A 23305-nucleotide genomic window follows, 5' to 3' on the forward strand; every position below is an offset into this window, starting at 1 on the left:
ATTTTCCACCTGCAGCGGGGCTCGGCAGCCCAAGGAAGGCCATGGGGTTCCTCATGCCATGCGCCAGCGACTGGTAGCAGACCTGGAAAAGGAAGCTCTGAAAGTCAAACATAGCAGAACCAACGCATCGTCCCTCTAACTAGTGATGAACCACAGTGGTCAGGCAGACTTGAGAGCTGCAGCCTCCCTGGCATCAACCCAAACTTGAACACCTTCTTCAAGAAGGGTTAACAACAAATGCCCAGGCAGCCTGGTTGAGTTTGGAAACTCTGCACATGTAGGAATCTCCTTCTGCTCCATCTGTGTCCAGGCGATGGCCTGAAGCATGAGCTTGAGGTACGCCCAAATCAGTAGTGCAAACATCAGCATCATTCACAGCCTTCTGTAACAAGCACGACTGCAGCATCCAACCAGGCAAGATGTTAGAGCACAAGGAATTGTAAAACCGCTAAAAAGTGGAGCCAGGGAATAGCCTCTGCAGGTCCAAGAGCCAAAAGGCATGAGTAGAGTTCAAGACTGACATTCATTTCCCATTTGCCAATGGGAAAACTAATTTTCTGCAACTCTATTTCCCCTCTATCAAAAGGGAATGATAAAAATCTCTCTCAAAATAAGGAAGGGCTGCTTGTGATCCGCTTGGGTGTTCCAGAGTTGAACAGACTGTTATCTTACCCCATTCCCAAGCCATTCGCAAAGCCGGGAGGTTGGCTGGTGCTCTGGCACAAGCCAGAAGATTCTCCAAGCAGGAGGTTTTGGTGGCTCTGATGATCAGGAAACGTTCAAGCTCAGCCCATCTAGAAAGAAAACAAATGCAAACACCTGAGCCTTTTGAGCCACAGAGCAATTTGAGAGCCAGAGCTCAGCTGCCAGACTGCACTATAAATACAGTCTCCCCACATCTGGGGCACAGCTGGCGTGGAGGGGCATTGCTGTTAAAGAGAGGTTCCCCTAAGACAGGATGTAACTCTTACAGGTAGGAGAACCACTCTTCACACTAAACATTTAACCAAGGTCCATAAAACTAAAATATGCCAATCATAATCGTCTCATTATTACAACGATTTACCAGATGCCAGACCTGGGGTCACATTGAAAGTCTTCACTCTGTATTTCCTTCTCTGAACCTTTCAGCATTCCTGAGTTAATGATTAAAAATGATCGGAAACTTCCAAGAGAATTTGTTCTCCGTATGCCATTCCCCAGGCACCAAGCATGCAGTGAAGCGTGTGGTTTCAGCTGGCTTCTTCCCTGATATTGTTTAGGAGCCCAGCTGGAAATGCTTGGAGCTTTTCCACACACTCTGAGTAGGAGGAAGACACTTGCCAGGCTTCCCTGTGCATGGACACTCACACACAGCAGGAGTTTCCTTCCCACTTCTCCACCCAACCATGGGAAAACTAAAGGAACTTCATCACCCCAGGGTTCATTTTGCCTCCTTCTCATTTGATTGCAGCTGGCAGACAGGTTAAATAATGGCCAGGAAAGGGCTGACTCTACGCATGTCATTGCCATGGGAGTCCCTAAAGGGCTTGTTATGCACTGAATTTTGAAATCATTGAAATGAGCCGTTTCTGTTTACTCAAACCATATTTTTTTCAGGTTTTTCAGTTCATGAATATGTGTTCTTTTTCAAGTTTTGCCTAATTTGAAATGAGAAACTGTTTCCCTGTCTGCAGATCCTTCGCAGAATGGGAAAACAGCTCCTGCTGAGGGCTCAGTTGATAATGTGTATTTATAAGATAATGCTGCTGTGGCTGTATTCTTTCTGTTCTGCATAATTTATATCAACGTTCAATTTGGTTAAGGAAAAGGTGAAAGCAAGGAGCAAATAAAGTGTGTAGCTGACACAGATGATTCAGTTAATCCAAGTTAGTTAGGAAGTCAGTGTGAGTTCTACACGCTGGAGCTGATGGGCTGGAGCCTATACACAGATAAGCTCCGCAGACAAGAAAAGGAATTCGGTGCCTTTCTGTAGCCCCATTTCATGCTCAAAAAGCATCTATCTCCTTGGGGCCATGAGTTCCCCCCAGCCAAATCTAAACTTGAGATCAGTGAGGCTAAAGCTGGAGCAGAAACATGAGAGGAGGGCAGAAGGCATGCAAGTGGGAAACTCAGTCCAGGACCAGCTCCCAGCTGAACTCCGCTTGCCAGAAGACCAAGAACAACACTTGCTGCTGGCAAGCCTGGCATTGGGGCAGTCACTTTGTCTCCCACGTCCCTTCTTCTGTTCTCTCCCTGTGCTCCTGGTCAGTGCTTGCAGTTTTCCCAGTACGGGCTGACCAAGATTGGCTACACTGCCTGTACTTGGGGCACTACTCTTAGATTGGCTCTCTCCACAAAATGGAAGTGCTGTCTCTTATTCTGGTCAGGCTTTCAGAGACCAAATATAAGCCAGGAATGCTAGAAATGTCCATGAACAAAGAAAGATGGTAATACAGTAGTCTGATGAACGCATAAAAAAACAGAATAGAAACCATCCCTGCAGTAGAGTTGTGCAGACTCAGTCTCCCATGGATGCTGGAGAATTTCCACTGGTCCAAACAACTCGCTTTCCGGGGCATTACCCCTTCCGGGAGCTTATTACCGCTCTACAGACCTTTGCACTTGTCTGCAAGGCTCTGAAACATTTCGAAGGGAAATCAAGAGGCATTTGACTCTTCTGTCAGAATGCACCAAGTGCTGACGTTAGCACCCTGCCATACGGCTCTCCATGGGATGAAAGTTGTGCCCAGCCCCTTGCCCAGCACCCTGCCCGCACGCCCGAGCACGTGCCACAGGTCATTGGAGGTAAGATGAGGAGAACGGGTTCGTCGCCACTGACTTACCTGCCTAGTCGCATCCTGTGTTTGTGTGTCTCTTGGCGTCAGAAATATAACATGAGCTGCTGTCTTAACCCAGCTCTGTCTGCTGGTTTCTCTCTCCACAGTCTGGCATGGGGCTCTTTCACCTGCTGCATGGCGGCCTCCGTTACTACCTTGAACTCTTACACTAAGACTGTCATTGAGTTCAGACACAAGCGCAAAATCTTTGAGCAGGGCTTTCGAGAAGAGCAGAACTTCCTAGACCAGGAAGCCATCAAGTACTTCAGAGAAAGGTCAGTGCAGTCAGTCTCTTGATCAGTGGAGGTTTTCGTGGACTCTGCCAGTCTCAGAAAATCCAGGCGCTCACCCATTTCAGCATATGCGGGTGAAGTCTCTGAGATACTTGGAGAAGATGTGTGTTAAAGACAAACACAAGAGATCCTCCTTGATTTGATTTTTCTTGAATTTTATGATGTCCTGGTGCCTGATTTCTTAGATACTCATTCAAACACAAGACTGACAAGTCCTTACAGTATGCATCTGATTCATAGGATTTCATAAGAAGCTGTGCTTCCAATGCAAGCCGATATTCCCTCTGGAAAGGTAAAATTGTGGGAATATAACAAATGTTACAGCCATCCTGTCTCAGCATGCGTAATAGGCACCTCCTAATAATCCTAATGGCTGCTGAGACATTTTCCAGCCACCAGTAGACCACTTTGGAGTTGCCATCTTCCATAGTCACATGCCTACAACTCATCCTAGGCTCCTCCACACAACACATCCTCCATTCAAATATAGCACATACATCACATTGCTCTGCAGAAACACCCACACAGTGTCACCCACACTGTGACCCGGGTCTTAGATGGACTCGAAGCCCTTTCTGAGCCCCGAAGACTCAGACACGCTCCTTCACTCTGCCTGTCACCACACACTGCCCACCTACCGCACTGCTGAGCTCATGCACTCTGAGTTAGCATGGCTGCACTGCAGTATTTGCTGCCCTTGTTCTCTCCTCAAGGGGCTAAAGCTTTACAGAAAACTCCAGAACAAACAAATATTGACCTCACACAACAGGGAAGGGGTGATGGACTCTATAGGTTACCTGTATGGGATGAGGAGCTGATAGATCCCTCAATTAAATGGGAGCACCTCCCATCCGAGGACAGGCTGAGAGAGTTGGGGTTGTTCAGCCTGGAGAAGAGAAGGCTCCCAGGAGACCTTAGAGTGACCTTCCAGCACCTGAAGGGGCTCCAAGAAAGATGGAAAGGGACTGTTCACAAAGGCGTGTGGTGATAGGATGAGGGGGAATGGGTACAAACTGCAGAGGGGCAGATTTAGACTGGACATAAGGAGAAATTTCTTCACTGTGAGGGTGGTGAGGCCCTGGCCCAGGTTGCCCAGGGAAGCTGTGGTTGCCCCATCCCTGGAGGTGTTCCAGGCCAGGTTGGATGGGGCTTGGAGCCCCTGATCCAGTGGGAGGTGTCCCTGCCCATGGCAGGGGGTTGGAACGGGATGATCTTTAAGGTCCCTTCTGACCCAAACTATTCTATGATTCTAAAGCCTACGGTTGGAGTAATGTAAGGATATTTGGTGGGATAGAAGACGTAAGGAGGATTCATTCTTGTTCTTCTGATCAAAGCGGCAGTTTCTCAGGGGTGGAAGTGAGTAGCTGGGAAGCTCTCAGGGGACAGAAGTTCTGAAATGGTCAGACATTTCAGTAGCAAAGCAGGGAGCTCTCCTGAGCAGAAAGAACTAGAGAACTTCCATGCTTACCACTTTACTTTAGTTACCCAATCTTAACTAACAGTCTCTGTTGTTACATTAATTCCTCTGCCAACTTCCAAGTTTTTACTCTGCCTTTCAGAGAGTCTGGAAGAATGAGAGATACGATTCAAACAATGATGGTTTTCCTAATTTTGCATTTAGACATGACTGAGTTTAAAAAAAAAACCCTGTGTGTGAGAAAAAAAAAAACCCACAACCAACCAAACACAGCGAAGGAGAAGTGGTCAGCATGTGTCTCGGGGGAAATCAGCACTCAGTGAGGAAAAGCAGGCAGCCAAATTATTGAAGGGAGAATTGCAGATGAGAGGCCGGCAGCATTGTAATCAACGGAATATTTTGAGTTACATTGGGAAATGCTAAGGAAACTCAATAAAGTGCCACTAGTGCCCTTTCTGCAACAGTAAACAACGAGCTGAATGCCGCATCAGGGCTTTCTCAGGTCTCTTAGTAGGAGGGTTTGAAGTTACCTACACAGCTAGCAGGGCATTGAACACAAATAATGCCCAAGGCAGATGGCAAGTCCCACCTTGGCCGGCACAGATCAACGTGATTTTAACTCTTATTTGCTACATGTCATTCAAAACAAGCTCCAAACTAGGCGACATGAACACAGAACAACCTGTCCCTTCTGGTTGCTCTGTATCCTGGTCAGAGACACCCTGAGCAGTACACAAAGGCGATGCTTTGTCTCTACCACTTGCTTTATGTCTGGGCTGTATTTTTTTTTTCTGTCCTTCCAGCTTCCCTGATCATTTTGAATTTACATAAACAGTTCACTTGTTGGTCACACCCTCCAAGCCCCTCCGCACGCTTTTGGCAAACACAGCTCAAGCATGTGGTGTTCCCAAACTTCATGATTATGACTTTCTTTTTTCGTATCATATTATTTTAATTGTTGTATCTGCATACATAATAAGAAGACCAGAGAAAGTGTTACCATGGGATCATTTCAGAGATTTACGTTGTGCATCATAGCTATTTTTTTTAAGTTAGTATTTTCATGAGCTTTACTACTGCGACCTGGGAGTACTCTGGGACTGCAGGGGTCCAGGGATCATTAGTTAGCACCGTTGCTACACGCTGCAGGCAGTCCCAGCATGGACACAACTACCCCCTAGCTCCGAGCTTCCTTTGCATAAATAGAAAATAAATTCTCTTTCCTTCCTATGCATACACCCAGGGATACTTCACATTCCCTCCTACTCCTACACCTCCATGTTCCTTTTCATATCTCATAAATAAAACCCTCCAGCCTTTTTTCCTCCCAGCTATTTTGTACGTATCGCTCCCCTCTGTGCATGTTCCTTTGCCTCAGTGCTCATCCAGCACCCACAGTACATCCAACCTCTGCCTTGGACAGACCGTGCAATGGGCAGTTTTCTAAGAGCAATATGTTTCTAGCGAAAGTTAAAGCTTTAGCATTATTCCCAGCAGCGAGAGTTTGTCTTCCGGAAAACAGGGAGGAAGAGTGTTAGCTTCGTTTCGCCTGATAAAAGCTTTTTGTTAGAGTAGTCTTCTACAGACCCCTGCTCCCAGAGATTTGCTTTATGAAAAATACTGACAGTAAAATACTGCTGATCTCACAAGCACTTTTTCAAACCTAGTATCATTGCACTTTCACTTAAATATATATATATAACTGCATATAAGAAAGGAAGATTTACTGGAGATGTATTAGATGAAAGAGCTAAAATGTTCCCTTCAGAGCTCTCGGTTCAATAAGTGTGCACCATGTTCACCATCTGGTGCAGGAGATGAGCCACATCAGTGCATGGCTTGCTGCCCTGCCGCACTCGTTCTCCATCAGGTTGCCCCATCTCCTCCCCACCTTCTTCTCCAACAGCTTGCCCCATCCCCTCCCCGAGCACGTCAGCCTCGCACAGTCTGTTGCTACTGCTTCTTAACCTCACTTGCCACATCCTAAGAACTGCCTCAGCTGTGAAGAACACAGGAAAGATCTTTAGAATCTCATGAATACCTGTGTGACACCAGAAATGCTGTTCTACAGCCCCGTTTGACTCCACCTGAGGCAGCACCTGTAGTTAAGCAGCCCTATGCCTACACGTAAACACAACCAAGTTGCAAGCAGGGAGAGCTCACGTGGAGACAGCCCAGTTCACTGACTACCTGCAAGCACAAAGACACAGAGTTTGTCTCTCAGCAGCTAAGCATCATGTTTCTATCACTGGAAAGACATTTAGACACCTGCTGAAAAATCAAAGGTTCATGGTGTTCTATTCAGCAATTATTTCCTTCCCAGACCTCGCAAACCTTGAAAAGTTCAGCCAAAACAGACTCTGCCGTTCACACCATAAAATCAAAAGACATTATAGTTCTTTAGATATGAAAGATAGGATAGCCCTCAGAGTAACTCTCAGCAGACCAAGTAAATGATACAGGCTTGGAGGTATTATTCATGTTCTATAAAATTACCAGTCGAACTACCTGCAACGCCTCAGCTTTCAGTCTTTGTCCTACTATTGGTTGTCTTCCCTTTTTCTTCAATTTCCTTTTAATTGAATAGTTCGTATAACTTATGCTCATATATTTCAATTCTTTAGTTTATTATGTGTCAGTATATAATCGGTATCTCCCTTCCTTCCCTCTCAATTTCTCTTTCTGCTCTGTTTCATACAAATAATCTTGCCCCATCTGATCTTCAGAGTGGTCCATTGTCTGTAGCTCAACACAGCTAGCAGAGCAGGAACCTTCCACATACCCTTCTGCTTCCTTTACTCTGAGGATCTCTCCAGATAAGTTCAAGGGATAGGGATTCTTTCTTCCCTCCTACGCAGTCTGATAAGCTACACGTCAACGTGCAAGGACCTTCTCCTCTTTTTCTGCCCAGCTGGTTGGCTGCTGTGACACCCTGCAGCACACAGATCCAGGACCACTGCCCTTTGCCACCGCCTGCGGCTGCAGAGATGTAGCTGCTCCACACCGGGGTCATGCCAAGATATCCCACACTTTCCTCCCTACCCTGCACAAGCACATCTGTACGGCCACGAGAGAACAAGGCCCACGAGCAGAGGACTGGGGTAACCCTTCCAGTGGAGCACTAAATTCAGTGCACCCAGACTATCAACTGATCATCTTTCTTAATGTAACTCCTAATAAACGTGCAACCACCTAGTTTGTGCATTCTAAAAAGGCAGTGAGAAGAAGGCAAGATAGAAATCAGTAGTAGATGTAGCAGTTTCAGCAGCTTTGTCCATATGGCTGCGTAATAATTAGGAAGCATTCACGAGAACTGCGCTCATTTAGACCAACCGGCTCCACCAACACCGTCATCACATCCATTCAGGCAACAGACAGTGCAGCCAGGATATTCGCATCGAATGTCTTTCCCAAGTTTGTCCCCAGGATCTTGCCTTCCCTTTTTTATATATTAAAAAAAAACCAAAACCCTTTCAGCCACTCCCCACCAGCTTTACCTGCTCCCAGAACTCGGGTGAACTTTGCTTTCAGGTAAAGAACTGAGGAACACGTTGCTTCAGCTGCTGGAACAAGGAAAGTTGTAGCTACAGGGAGGAAGATCGAGGGCGAGGGAACATAGAAGCTTGGGGTGAAGCTTGAGGTGAGGAACACAGGGCCTGAAAGGGTAAATATCAAATCCAGGTGAGCTCCTTGTGGAGAGCTAGGAATAAAAGGTTAGTGAAGTGACCTGAGAAAACTCAAATTACCATTGCACTTTTTGACTATCAAGAAGAGGGGAAAGAGTAGCAGCACACAGAAATGCATCCGTGCCTGGTCAGGCTGTGTGTTGAGCACTGTCGGAACTGAAGCGACTGCAGGCAGGGGTAAGGATGTTATCTGGGACCCTGGAGATCAGCACAGCCCCGTCTTCAGTCTGGTATCCAGCCTCGTGCTCCCTGTGCAGCAAATCCACTTGTATGTTACCAGCATACAAATTTAGCAAGTAAATCTGGAAGAGTCAGCCTTCCACAGCTCACTCATCCATAGCACAGCATTTGCCGACTTGCAGCTGCCCATCAGCATCCATTGTGACATTGCAGCTGATTTCTCACCATTTTTCTTGCTGACTGAGCCCTCGCTCTGATCTGCAAAACCAACCCGACATCAGGCAGATGCTGCTGGGTAAACTCTAGAGTGGACTGAGTTCAAACTGCCATTGATAAGAGTACAGACAAAATGCCTCTGCAGGGAGAGAAAATGAAGGGCTGGGAGCAGTTTGAAAGGGATAGCAGGACCAGATCTATCGCAGAGTTAATAAATTAGGACTATTCCCAACAGTGAGAATCAGAGCTTTTCAAATCACCATTCACGTACGCTCTTTTCCCCTTTTGTTGTACATTTCTCTAATGTATCTTACTCACAGCTTGTTTTTCTCTAACTCCATTGTACTCGTATAAGATGTTGTGCAGATCATATCAATGCTTTCCAAAGACATGCCAACCTTTTGTTCAGATTTCCTCCTGGGTCACTTAGACAACTGAATAGGTTTTAAACTACTGACCTACTGTACCTGCTATTTACAGTCAGTACCTTCTCATATGGACACGAATAAGAATTTCCAGTCTGATTATTCACCTTTCATTAGAGCACACAGGGAGGAGTGTAATGTTCTGCCTTGGATTTATTCTGTACTTTATTCTGCAACACAGGAAGGTTTATCCGCAGAGCTGTTCCTTCTGGAAAATTACACGGATGGCACTTTAATGGTGTAGCACTAGCAACACAGCCACTTCCAACACACACGTACTGTACAATGCGCTTAGTCCCCGACGCTTAGATTCATCCTGAAGAGTGAAAGAGTGGGAGAGACGCAGCCCTGAGCCCCTCATTTCTATTCCCCATGGCCTCTTTACATAAGCTTTCCCCCAAGAGGGGCAAAGCCGGTGGAACCGAGTCCTTCCTGAGACCATTGCAATCTCCATAGTGGGCCTGACTGGCTATAGATGGAGGAGCCTAGGTACGTTGTACTCTTGTTGATTTTGACCCTTCCATTTCTGTACATTTGGGAGCAGCCTTTGTTTCTGTTAAAGGTGCTACTTCTATATTCTCTTTTCCAGGACTGAGGAGGAGAGGGCTGAGGCTGGGGACCTGAGGTTACAGTGCCTCCATAGCTGCTCCCCAAATAGTAAGTGACTATGGCTCAAATCTGTCTGATACACAATGGCTTGTACCGCTCCCACGCTGGCTCCTTGGGGTTAAGAACGAGGTTTGGAGTAGGAAGCTGTGGAAACAGAGGTTTGTAACTTCCCCAGATAGCGTTGCCCAAATGATAACCAAGTAGCATACGAGAAGTATAAAATTCTCCCGGATTCAATTTAGGACGTGCACATATCCTATAATTTTATGTTATCTCAAGAAGTTGTGACTTCACAGCAGTTTAAAAATATGCTCTAATTTACACCTATATAACTTCCATTATTGCTACCTTTCTTCATCTATATTTATCACCAATTCATGATGATGCATGCTATTGAATATAACAATGATTGAAAGCAGCCTCGGTAGACAATAACATTAGTATAATTAATGCTGTTTCTTGCACTTACTCAGAAAATTGCTGTGATTTTATTCAGCGTTTGCAAAAGTTCTTACTTTAAGCTATGGGAATCAATGGTTCAATGTATGGAGCAATACTGGAGCATGGCTCCTGCCCTGCTCTGAATACTATTCTTTTCCTTTACTCCCCAGGAAAGATGTGTGCAGTTTCATGCATCTAGTTCCTTGCAAAGAAAGCAAGTGATTCTTCATTCAGCAGGAGGGAGACTTGGGAAAGTGACTTGCTGACTCCGCACTATTAGAATTTGGAAACCTCATAGCATTTTTCTGCCTCTGTCTTGCTGAGATGCACATCTCAGCCACACACATCTCGGTCATGCACATCTCACGGAAGCTTGGTGTCCGTAACTCTAATAACTGAGGGTTCCGATGCCCCATCAGACCTGCTGGAACAGCTCTCCAGTCCCACATCGCTGCAGGTGGCCTCCCCACAAGCATGACAGTGCTAGCACTGCTCTCCAGCTTGGTTTGTCATCAGCTCACTTGGTAACTCCTGCTCCTTGAAAATATCACGTCAGTTATGGACTTTCCCACAGGCAGATCCACATCCTTCATTTTCACAGGCCTGAAAGCATCTATTAGTACAAAACTGATCTGGGTTATGTTTCCCAAGAAAACTCCCTACCTGCCAAGCTACTGGCTGGTGCTCAAGCATGCTTATTTCGTTATAAAGACTGTTCAAAGGTCTTTGTTTGAGAGAACAAATAACAATTCTTGACGTTAGGTGCTCCAAGGAAAAGAAACCAGGCTCTCTCGGTCCTACACCCAGCCCTGCACCTGTACTTCAATGTGAAGGACACACAGCTCACCTCCCAAGGTGTGCTGACAGCGCCGTATAAACAAAGTGCAAACAAGAAGTCCAGTAGCAGGTTAAAGAACAGGGGCCACTCTCCAAAATTACATCAGTTTCAGCTTCACACCAGTTGCCTGTTGTAACGAAATCAGATCTATATTAATGAATTGACACGAGTGAAGTTCCGCTCTCAGTTCACAGTTTACTTATTAATCCAACTTAAGCTTCAGAACCTTCATTATTTATGCTTATTAAGCAGGAAAAACATTAGTTCCTGGTGCTCAGGATGGCCCAAAGCCTCACGACTTCAGATGAAAGTCTCCTTCCTGGAACAAGCCCCATCAAGCCAGAACCGCCCTGCACCCGATCAGAGGATTCTCCTTAATGTTGTTTCTAGGTTCATACGCCCCCACTCCTCTTTGTCGCGTGACCCATGCAATGGGCTCATAGGCAGCAGAGAATTGTTAACAGCAAGAAAACAACATCAGAAGTTCTTTGCTAAAAGCCGAGCAGTCACAAAGGTCACACTGGCCCTGTGGTCATCCAGGAGACTGCTTGTATGAAAGATAAGGGCGTGTCACCTAGGACAGACCAAATCCTTGCCACTGCTTCAGCTCACCACCTTTCAGCTCACCAGCATTCCACTACCACAGTAAATGCCAGCAGATCATTTTGAGCTCTTTTTAAACAAGGAGATTGACCTGTACCAGTAGGGCACAAGGGCATATCCACAGAAATCATTCTTGCTGCTTCCTCCAACCAGCATTTCATTCTCTGGAGGACTTGTCAGCTGCCCTCGTTTAGAAACGCTCCGAGGCTGTTCTAATTTACACCAAACAGCAGATAAGGAATATTCATTCACCCACAGATACCAATGACAAAAAAACAAAACGGGGCACCCGGTCCTTGTTGAGAGGTGAGGACTTTTGGGGAACGTCGCTGTAGAGTGAAACAGCAAACCCTTTAAATAAATGAACAAGACTGAGCAATGGTAGAAGACAAACACCAACTGGCAGTTTCAGAAGAGAGAATATTAAAGTTCTGTGAGCAGCCCAGGAGAACTGTGAGAGCACAGGTAGCACAGAGACACTCGTGCCAGAACAGAACTAGGGCAGGATCTCGGGTTCTTCTGTTGGCGAGGATAAGCTATCCATTTTGAGTAGTAGTCTTAAATTATAAATGTCATCAGAAGCTTAGTTCCAGAGGAGCTGTGATTGGAGCAGAGCAATATTCATTCTTGATAATTCTATATTAAACCATATAATGTCCATCACTAAACTATGATTTTCCTTTAACGGGGTTTCAACTTGCTTGAGCTGGGCTAAGAACAGCCTCGGGGAGCTCTAGCTATATAAATGGGCATCCTCTGCTCTCACCAAGCTGCCTTCCTGTGCAAACATATGGTGCTGGCCACTATATGTCCAATATCTCCAGTCATGTTTTGTTCATACCAAACTTAGCGTTTCCTTTGCAAGTCTCTAAGCGCTCTTCATAGTCATTTTTGACCTTGAAGGTCTCAACTTTTTCTTTCATCTGTGCAGGGCTGGGAGATCTCAGTGCACCAGTTGTGCACAGTCACTAAACAAAAACGATAGGAGAAGAAGTTTCACGTGAGGATTTTTGATGTTGTTGTTGCACAGTTATTTATTACCAAGAAATGCTCACTGTTATTAAGCTCCAGACAGTAACTGTACCTGATTTCAGTCATCTCTATGTCCATGCCACTTCCACCCTCTCTTCCAGTCTTCTCCCACCACTATGTATTCATATAAAATCATGAACTGACCTGAGTCGAAAGGGACCCACACCAATCATCAATTCCAACTCCTGTCCCTGCAGAGGACAACCCTGACATTCGCACTATGCGTGTGAGCGCATTGGCCAAGTGCTTCTGGAATACTGTCAGGCTTGGTACTGTCACTGCTTCCCTGGGGAGTTGTTCCAGTGTTCCACCACCCTCTTGAGGAAGAACTTTTTCCTAATATCCAACCTAACCCTCCTCCCCGGCATCTTTCTGCCATGCCTTTGGGTCCTGCCCTTGGTCCCCAGAGAGGAGAGCTCAGCGCCTGCTGCTCCTCCTCCTCACCTTGTGAGAAAGCAGTAAATGGTGATGAGGTCTCCCCTCAGTCTTCTCCAGGCTAAAACAGGACAAGTGACTTCAGCCACTCCTCACCCAGCTTCCCCTCTAAACCCATCACCAACTTCACGTCCTCCTCTGGACGCTCTCCAGTAGCTTTAGATCCTTTTTATACTGTGGTGTCCAAAAGTGCCCCCAGTGCTCGAGGTGGGGCCCCACCAGAGCAGGACAATCCCCTCCCTAGATTGGAGAGCAATGCCATGCTGGATGCACCCCGGCTTTGACCAGTGTCCCTCGGTCCCACAGGGCAGATGGGAGGTGTGTGGATGGCAGAGGTAAGAAAGAGGTGAAGAAAAGTCACAAAGGACAAAGAGGGGTTGGTATGGTGGCAAAGCCAAAGAGAAGAGGGGTAGCTCGGAAGAGTGAGGAGGAGAGCAGGAAACAGCGTATTCTTACTGTCTGTGGCTAAAAGCCTCGGCTGCTTGAGGCAGACAAACCCAGGGTCCAGGATACCAGCTTTTGTTGTGGACACCTGAAAGACTATTCAAAAATGAATTAAGTTTTAAGAAAATGATACAGTCACTGTTTAGCACTGTGGGCATCTTAGGAGGGTCACCTGACAAAGAGAAGGCCTTGAAAAAACGTTATTTTACCCTCATATCCTCACCCTATAGGCATTTCCCCTGGGTCCATCCCACAGCTCTTCTACTATCCTCCCACCCCGGCTGTCTACAGTCAGATTTATGCAACCAGCCCCTCAGTGCTTCGCTATAAAGCACATTGTCAGTTCTTTCTATTCAAACCAGATCATCAGAAGAACTCTAGTTTCAAAATATGGTGGAAATGATTAATAATAATAAAAAAAAAAAAGAATATCCACTGTTTTTTCTTGGTTTCAAGTGCTGCAGAAGGAAAATGTGCTGGATTTGCAGGCAACTTTCAAATGCCTCCAAATTCAGTTCTACAAAAAAAAAGTCTATTGCACAAGCTCAGCTGGAGAGGGCAAGGCACAGACGGCAGACAAGGTCACTCTGACAACGGGGAACATGCTTGATATGCTGAGCAGCACAGGCTGGAAGAAGGCAGACAACAAGGGCTTGACGCATTTGAAGTGTCGCTCAAAGTTGAGTCAAGGTTTCTCCTTGTGGAGGTACCTGACAGCTGCAATCACCTTCCTATTTCATGTCAGCATTGATTTCAACTCCAGGTATTGCAGCTCGACCTGGAATTTATGCAGTTCATAGTGATTCACTACATATGAACAGGTGGAAAAAAAACCCACACTGATAAAGCACCATGGTTACAGATCTAGGATCCAGCCTTGCTGGATTGAAAGCAATGAGAATTTCATTCCTGTCTTCAGGCAAACCTTTGCCCACTAGAAAACTCCAAAGTTACAGGTCTCGGTTCCGTCCTCATTTTCCTCTGCAAAAATCCAGTCTGACATTTTGCTTTAACCAGCTTCAGATTGCTTCTTGAGCAACCAGCTCCTCTGCTTCTGAGAGAAGCTTTATAACAGTAAAATCAGTCTCATGTTTAGCACAGTGAAAATTAAAGGGTGGAAGAGGAAAACAAAATAAAGTGATAGCTTATAACACTTTAATACTTCTTGTTTCCTCCAGTGCAGAGGTGAATTGGAAACGTTTCTTATATAAATTTCAGTGAGATTAGTTATGAAACATGTCACTCTTAAACAGCATCTTTCAATAAATGTTCCAGCTCCTGCAGCTTATCCTGGATTTATGAAAAAAAAAAACCAAACCCCAAACAACAAACACCATAAAAAAAATCCAACCCTGCTAAAGATATGAAACAAAGTGTTTCAGACTGTATACGCACCCAAACAGCCTTCCAGTTACGATGTGGGTAGTGATTGTTGCTTACTTACCGCTCATATAATTTTACACTGTAAGATATTTGAGGACAAATACGTATATTTTTAACCAAAAAAAAAGTTGCAACATGCATTTTTATTTTAGTTGCCTTAAAACGGGGTCTGCTCTTGTCAGAACATGTATTTTTTTTATTCGCTACAGCAGAAAGTTGTTACTGAATGTGGGGGTCTGTAGTGGAGATCCTGAGATTCAGCTCTGATTCACAGCACAGTAATTTTCATTTGTGCTTCCTGTATCAGATCACCCTTTTTCCCTCCTCCCCTCCATCCCAGCGCGGCTCATGAGCCACTCGTCAGCTCCCTCCCACCGGCCGCATCCCTTCAGCCAGGAGCTCTGGCTCTAGATCCCCACAAGTTCACCAGGTTTCTGAGTCTCTTTGGCAAGAACTGAACAGTCAGCACCTCCCGTGCCAACCTCCGACTTTCTGAACACCTCCACAGCATGACCCAACCTGCTACAAGCCAACATCCTTGCTCTCAGGAGAGACAGAAACAGCAACTCAAATAACAAAGCCAACACAACAGAAGGACCCAGCTCCAGGCTGCCTTCACTCCCACTGCCCGCTTTCCCAAAGGCCTGAGCTCCCCACTCAGATTTACTCAAAGAAAGGGAAGCAAACCATCAAGTACGCTGGTTTTCCTTTGGAAAGCTCTGTATTTAAGAGGGAATCTCCTGCAGCAGGCAAGAGAGAGTCAGTATGGAAGAGAACAGCCCAGAGCCTTCAATGGAAGAGCGTGGTAGTGAGATGGGACTCGGAGGAGAGAAAAGTGAAACGAGAGAGGGAAACTGTGAAGGAAATAGGCTATTTTCATAGCTGGGCTGAATCACTGAATGACAAAACAGGACAAGGTGGGCAGAGCCTCTGGAGGTCTCAGGTCCAGTCCCTTGCTCACAGCATGTCCGTTAGACCAGGCTGCTTAGTTCCTTGTCCAGTTGAGTTCTGAATACTACCAAGGACGGAGATGCCAATAGCTCTCTCGGCCTCCGTCCCAGTGTTTGAACACCCTCAGGGTGAAAAAGCTTTTCCTTCTATCTAGTTGGCTGTTCTTGTCTTCCACCCCTGTTCAGCCGGTTTGTGAAAGCAAGGCACTTCTGGGGCAGGGTGCTCCCTCTGACATGTGCGCTCTTGTCTTCTCTCCTGCCTTTCAAAGAACTCATTTTATGATTCTGTTTTGGCTCTGTTTCTACGCAGGAGCTCTGTTACAGTCTGCTTTTCCAATTATGAAAACTCTAAACCTGGTAATTATACTGTGATCTAGCAAAGGCCTTAATTAACCCTGTTGAAGCCAATAGGTGTGAGGTGTGCTACTTAGGACCTTAGAAATCTGGCAATTAATTGCATCCAGCACTGGGAAAGGTGCAGGGAAGCGGAGCAGTGAATCTGTAGCTAATTCAGGGCCATTGGTACTAATCAGACAGGACTTTGTGCACTACCTCTCACACAACCCACCCAGACCAGGATATTCTGTTGCCTTCTACCACAAGAGGAATATGAATAGACCAGATGCACAGGAAGAGTTGTTAGGTCACCGGTGTCACTACAAAAGTTTGTCATGTCCTTTGGCTGTTAGAAATCCTGCACCATGATCTGCACAGTGGGTGTGTTTGTGTTCCCCTTCAAGGTCAAGGCATTCCTACCTGCATTCGCTCCCCGTCAGGACAATCCCAGGCTAGATGGGAACAACTTCCTCTCTCGCCATCAGTCTTGCCAAACTAAGTAATATTTAGCTATAGGAAAACAAGCATTGGGATCTCTCCTGCGTGGCAACAACCAGGAGAAAAGTACAGGAAACAATATTCAGAAGGGGCATTCTGGCATCCCACCCGGTTGGTATTTCCAGCCAGCTAAAACAGATGGTCAGCCCCACACACAGTCTACAGCTCAGGGGAGGAAAGAAAAGTTCTCAGCACACTGAGAAGTACAAAAGAAATGCCCTATAACGTCACCACAGGAGCAACGATGTCATTCTGTGCTGCCCTTCTGGTTTTGCCTTGCCTGTATCCCCTAATTCACTACAACAGCGCAGAGCTGCCGGCAGACGGTGGGTCCACGGTGAAGGCAGGTCTTCACACATTGCAGGGATGATCAAGGGCAGGTGTTGTAGCAACCCGCAAACGAGGTTTTATCCTTCTGCATTCTTACCGGAGTTCGCCACCATCAATGTGCCGGTAGCTTTCTTCCCCTCCTGTTCTTCCCCAGCACCAAATCCTTGGTTCCTGCAGAACTGTATGACTTTTGGGAAGGAGAACGCTGGTGTGCGAGTGATTATCACACTGACGATAGCTGATGAATGCTTAGCACTAGGGAGGAACTGGTCCTGGATTCATGTGCCTTATTCTCAAACACTTTGTTCTCGGTCATGAGATGCAGAGGATTTTACACAGGCGTGAGAAGCCACTCAGCCCATGGGGAAGTGCAGTTATGGGAAAGAGGCTTAAAATTGTCCCCAAATAGTCCTAAAAATGTCTTATAAGCCTTTAGCCCCGTTCAGAGGAAAAAGTGTGTGTTTGTCTTTCTTTAGGGATTCACAACACCCAGCTCTAAATGTCACTAGCACGCAGAGGACCAGGAGTGACCGTAATGCTCAGAAAATGCCCCCATTCGCTATGTCAAGCTCTTCCAGCAACACATCAAGCAGCTCTTCACTTTCATCGGAACTGACCAGCCAGATCTCCATGGTTCAGGATCAAACCCTGCTGGACATTGCCTCCATCACTAGATTGGCCCCAGGAGAATCATCAAGCCCTCAAGCATTTGAGCAAAGAGATAAAAATTTAGCAATATCATGTTCCAGCCCACTCGGAGCAAAGACTTTTCCAGCCTCTTGCCCAGCCAGCCCCAGGCTCAGTCTAACATCCAGCTCAGCCAAGCCACAGCAATACTCTGACTCCTCTCCAGTCAGTCCAGGGATCAATGCAACCTCCTTCTATACCTTTTGTCCTCACACAGCACAAAACGTACGAGCTTCAGCATCAGGTCACACACTGACCCCAACCAGGAAAAGCACAAGGCCTCCAGCAACGCTGACTCCTGAAGATAGCTCCCAGTCTCCCGGCTATTCTAAAACTGGATTAAAGAATACAGGAAAGGGTTTTGAATCAGATCTGGAAGATTCTGATCACGAAAGGTATGTATTCAGACCATACATGTGTTTAAGTCCTCAAATGACTTAACTTGGCATACGGTCATCAAGAGCCCTTCTTTAAAAAAAATAATTTAATAACTTTTATGATTTAAGTGTTCCCAGTGTTTGTTTTAAAGTGACTACCCTGTGCTCCCGCTAAACCCTCTTATCCAAGAAGCAAAACACCATATTTTCCATACAATCATTTAGCTCTCCAGACCCGATTACAGGATCATTCCTGAGCCAGGTCTCAACCTCAACAGGGCACAGTTTCAAGGTGCCTCATTTCCTTTCAAATGAGAAAGCGCATCTCGCCCTATTCCAGCAGAGATCGACTCTGCTGTTACCGTGAAGCCTGACAGATAAGAGCTGGCAGTGGCATTCAGTGACATGGCCAGTATCTCTTCCCAAACCTCAGGCTCTGGGGTCCGACCCCAGCCAAGTTGGGTTGATTTCACCCCTCTGAACTCCACACTGTGTCTGCCACTTCTTTCCTTGGCAGGAGATTGGTAACCACAAAGGAATTCCAAGCCATGGAGAGAGAACTAGAGGATGTGAAAGAAGAACTGAAATGCCTGAAGTGGAAAGTGAGACACATTGGTGAGACAGTGCAGCCCCTGGCAGAGGACAGCAAGCGTTACAATGGCTACACCCTGACGGAGCTCAAGGCAATGGTGCAGTTTGAAGACGACCCTTACAAGGCTGCACACAAGATCCTAACTGCACTCTTCAGCGATGTCTACTTGCTCCAGCACTCAGTCACTGAACAGGCCTGCAACTCCCGATCTCTGCCCAAGCCCAAAATAGACCCAGAGCTGTACACAGTGTACTGTGACATTCTGAAAAGCATATTCCCTGGAATTAGCAGCCAGACCTTGAGGGAAGAGACACAACACGTGCAGAAAAGCACCCAGAAAGAAGTGCAACACCAGACCCCACAAGACGTTCAGTGAAGTGAAAAGTCTCCAACGATTTTAGAGAGCGGAACTGTGGGTACGTACCATTGGTTGAGTCTATCCCTTTTAGGTACGAATCATCTGTAACAACATTGGTGAGCTCTGAGCCCTTCATGCCACTTGCCCAATGAGACAGGATGGGAAGGCTTTCCACGTTCTTCCCGCATTTTAGAAATAAATTGCCCCCCTTAGCGTCTCTTTCAATATATGGATGTCTCCTTGCTTCCAGCAACTACAAATGCTGACAAAAGAATCCAGAGAAGGCATTGTATGTCCAAGCAAGGGCCTCCCCCAGCCCCAAACAGACCAACCAACCAACCAACCAGCATCTGGGTAGTTTCTATTTTCTAGAGTATATCATTCATTAAATGACATTACTTGTTAGAAAATTGTGCCTGTTCTTATTTATTTATTTGTTGTTGTCTAAAAATGCTTTGCACACCAAATCAATCAACGATTGTAACTTGAGTACACACTGGGATGAGACCTGGGCACGCAGCAAACCGCTCTCCCCACCCTGCCCACCTGCATCCTGGGTTACACAGGCAGAAAACCAGGGCACTGAAGTCAGCTGCTGCACCCAAGCGTGTCTCCACTGTAGATAACGGGGCTAGGGCACAAGAGTGTGCAATGTGCCCTTACATCATCAACCCACCAATGAAACAGGTAAAGGCTGTGACCTCCATCTCTCCTAACCTGTGATAACCAAGCTGACAGAACAGGACCCATGTTAACAACTGTGCTTTGCTTTCCCCGTGACAATGATGCTGTAGGATTGGCCCCTTGCAAAGGCCCCACAAGGTGATTGCTCCTCTGGAGCCCATCCCAAGGAAAGGAGGCTGCTATCATGGAGAACACAGAGAGAAATGGCCCTGGAGATCCTTCCTCCCCAAGTGGCACTCAGCAAAGTGCTATGGAAGAACAACAGTTCGTTCATCAAGTCCTGCCCACAGGGCTGGCCTCGTTGCCAGTTTTGTAAAGATCTGGTGAGAGCGGAGGGATGCCACGGAATAGTTTGTGTTGGTAGGGACCTTTAAAGATCACCCAGTTCCAGCCGCTGGAATCACCTCCCACTGGATCAGGCTGCTCAGCCCTTGTGCCACTTTGCTCAGAACTAATGGGCAATACTGCTTTCCTACCCTACTGGTTCACCCGCCCCACACCCCCTTCCAAGAGTCATTAACACTTCCTTAGTCTTAATGAGACCAATACATCAAAGCCCAGAAAGTGTCTGTCCTGGACACCGCTGCTGCTCCCTGAAGGCCACTGAGAATGGCGAGATGAGCTAAAGCATCCTGTGCGTTCAGCCTACCCTTCCCTGTGCTGGGATATAATCCACTTCTTATTCCAAAAACAACAGGTAGGAAAAGGGGAGGGGACAGAGAAGAGCTAATAAAAGAATAAACGAAAGCAGACCATTCCTTCCATCACCACAGCTCCAGACACTTTGGGAGGAGGGAACGGGGGCAGTCCACTATAAGGACGTATTCTGTAGCTTTTGGGCTCTTCTGCATGAGGATTCTGGAGATGTTTTGACATTCCTATGAGATATCCTTCGTGTCTTTCAGCGTGACATTTTTAAAGCTCCTTGTTATTAGAATTGATTTTACTTATAAGCCAATGTGCAGACACAGGCACAGAACCACAGAATCGTTTAAGTTGGAAAAGATCTTCAAGATCACCCAGTCCAGCCATACACCTAACACTACCAACTCCACCACTAAACCACATCCCCCGGCACAGCGCTTTGCCCATGTAGCCTCTCTGTCCCTCACTGCAGCCAAGATCTGCAGCCACAGACGGCAAATTACAGCAATACAGAGGGTTGTGCTGAGCGCGCCGCCTTGGGACCATCACAGGACTGAAACAAGGGACTGGGAAAACACCTGCCCCAACACAGCCAGCTCCTTTCACAGGTGGGTGGAGGACAGATGCTGCTGCTGAAGATGCAGTGTCCCCTCAGAGCAAATCACACCCCGGGTGAGCACTACGGCAGATTATGAGAAATCATCAGGAAGTCTCTGTGCACCGTGGAGAGGATGTTTGTGTCTTGAGCAAGCATGCTCTCCTCCTAGCACCTATGCTCTGCTTTCATGGTTCTTTTTTGCAGGAAGATGTGTCCCTTTGGTTCAGATGGCTGGGAAGAGGCCCTCTTCTCACAGAACTCACGTGGGCGCTGCTCCAAACTTGTTTTTCTAGGACAGCCCAGACCCGACTCTCTCAGAGGCCTCTCTTCAGAGCCTTCCAGTAGGCACAGAACTCAGGAAAATGTAATGCAGGCATTAGCAAAATCAGTCTTCATATGTTGTGTTGCCTGTCCTCTCTGCCTGTAAAACCTTCAAGCGGATTCTGTAAGAACAGGTTGTTGCTTCTCGCATTCACGGGGACAGACAACACGCTCCCATTACATTTTAGCTTGGCTCCCCTCATGCCGACTAGTAACAAGGTCCAGCACAGATTTACCAATTATTTTTATTAGTTTTGCCTAGTCAAGTTCTGTCAGACATTGTCAGTTCTGGGTCCCTTCCAGGTTTCAGTATCCTCCTTCGGGATCTCTCGCGGTACAAGCCCCTACTGCCTGCTTTAGGGGTGTCTATTAGGTCTTTTATCCTGATATTCATGGCTGTTAGCTATTCCAAGAGAGTTTCCAGGTTAATTGCATCCAACTAGAGCTGGCTGCTCTTACCAGATCTCCCATTATTATTAGGGATCTGCAGATTTCAAGTCCTGGAGCCTGTCCACAGTGCCTTACCTGCTGCGCTGTGAAAACAGGCCATGACTACTGCATTCGTCCTTCACAGGCTCCTCACTTCCTTCTTTTCCTCTGTTGTTTTGTGCCTTGAAGCCAGCTCTGCCTCTGAGGATGGTTTTCTCCAAACATTATTATCTGCACCTTTGTGTCCATCTCTGATACTTGAGCCTCTTTCTCTGATTACTCTATGAAGAGAAAAATCTACTCATTTTCTACCCATCTTCCTGAGCTCCTGTTGTTTGTATTCTGGTGGATTACCGAGTCCTTTCATCCTTTTAACAAGCTCTAGCTTTCCTTACCCAAGTTTGCTGGGGAGGGGAATACAACTGTCTTCCCACACTTCTGAAGAGCTTTTCTGTGTCCAGTCTATTTTTTCTGTAGTCACGCATTCCTAACACAACAGGAGGGTGAGGGCTGAACGCCTACACCTGCAGAGAGAGCCCTTCTCCTTGGAGGGGAACCAGACTGAGTCAGCAGAATAGACGTAAGACGGCAGGATCTTAAATATTCGGGCTTGAAAGCAATTTTTTGCTTTCACTTTTAGCATCCTGCGCTTGCCAGAAACGTGTCCTGTGAGAAGCGTGCTCTGTCGTAGCACTCGCGGTCTTACTGCCTGGTATTCAGACAGAAAGGCAATTACACAGTCCCATTATTCTGACAGTTAAAAAGATTCAGCCATTGTTCTTCTTGGACAATTCCTACTGATTTGCACTGCGCAGACGTTGCTCCTTAGCCTAAATGAGCTTTCTCTCCAAAACGCTATCACCTTCACTTGTTCAGAGACAGACAGTGAAGGCAATCAGACACACAGTGAAAAATTAGCCTATAAATCCATGTTGCATTCCATCTATTCTCCATCAAACTACATAACTATTTTTTCCCCTTGAATATGTACTTTCAAGTCTGAAGACCCTCTACTGCAGCAAATGATTTTTTCTCTCCCTCCTTAACTATAGTCATTACATTTTCCCTCTCCCGTCATACCCAGATCCACAGACTCATTAGCATTACATTTATTCAAGTAACACACACTGTCTGTTATGTATTCATCCCTGACCGTAACCTGAGGTCCAGGTTGGCTTCTCCTGTGTCCTCTCTAGGAGCAGATATCTAGTCAGAAGTGTGAGGACGCGAATACTTTTTCCGGCCTCAGGGAATCTGTGGTTTGTACTGATTGGTTGTGTGAAATAACGCAACCCATTAATATTCACCATGCTGTGGGTGGGTAGGCTTCAGCTGGCAGAACAGATTCTACAGCAGATAAGTTATGTTAAACAGCGGGTCCTGACCCATAGCGGTCATAGAATCACAGAATAATTAAGGCTGGAAAGAGCCTCGGGAGGTCAACGCATCCAACCCCTCTGATCAGACAGTAGTGTGGTAAAAGAAACTAAATAATAAAATCTGTGCTGTAAAAACTAAATCACTGCAATACAGTAAAAATCTGACAACAACAATAAAAAGAGAAGGCACACAAACACCCTGCATTGGAAACACCTGCAGACCAGATCCACCACAGGAAAACCTGAGTTTTCGTCTGCCCAGAGCACTGTGCTGGGAGATCATGTGGAGAGGAGCTTTCC

At 46.4% G+C, this 23305-nt stretch overlaps 1 protein-coding gene across 5 annotated transcripts in view; it reads left to right on the forward strand.

Moving 5' to 3' along the window:
- GSG1L (GSG1 like) overlaps positions 1-19310 on the forward strand; it is a 59726-nt gene extending 40416 nt beyond the window's left edge. For 2 of the 5 annotated variants that reach the window (XM_054080611.1, XM_054080613.1), the window contains 3 exons: positions 2927-3094; positions 17412-18017; positions 18517-19310. In XM_054080611.1, the coding sequence (XP_053936586.1) occupies positions 2927-3094; positions 17412-18017; positions 18517-18967 (1225 nt within the window). In that variant the 3' untranslated portion in view covers positions 18968-19310. Of the gene's footprint in view, positions 1-2926; positions 3095-9625; positions 9694-10256; positions 10942-17411; positions 18018-18516 lie in introns of those variants that run through there. The other 3 variants (XR_008452420.1, XM_009569000.2, XM_054080614.1) reach the window with 3 other exon arrangements.
- Positions 19311-23305: the final 3995 nt, after the last annotated feature.

The sequence above is a fragment of the Cuculus canorus genome, chromosome 15 (genome assembly GCF_017976375.1).
Source record: "Cuculus canorus isolate bCucCan1 chromosome 15, bCucCan1.pri, whole genome shotgun sequence".
NCBI lineage: Eukaryota > Metazoa > Chordata > Aves > Cuculiformes > Cuculidae > Cuculus > Cuculus canorus.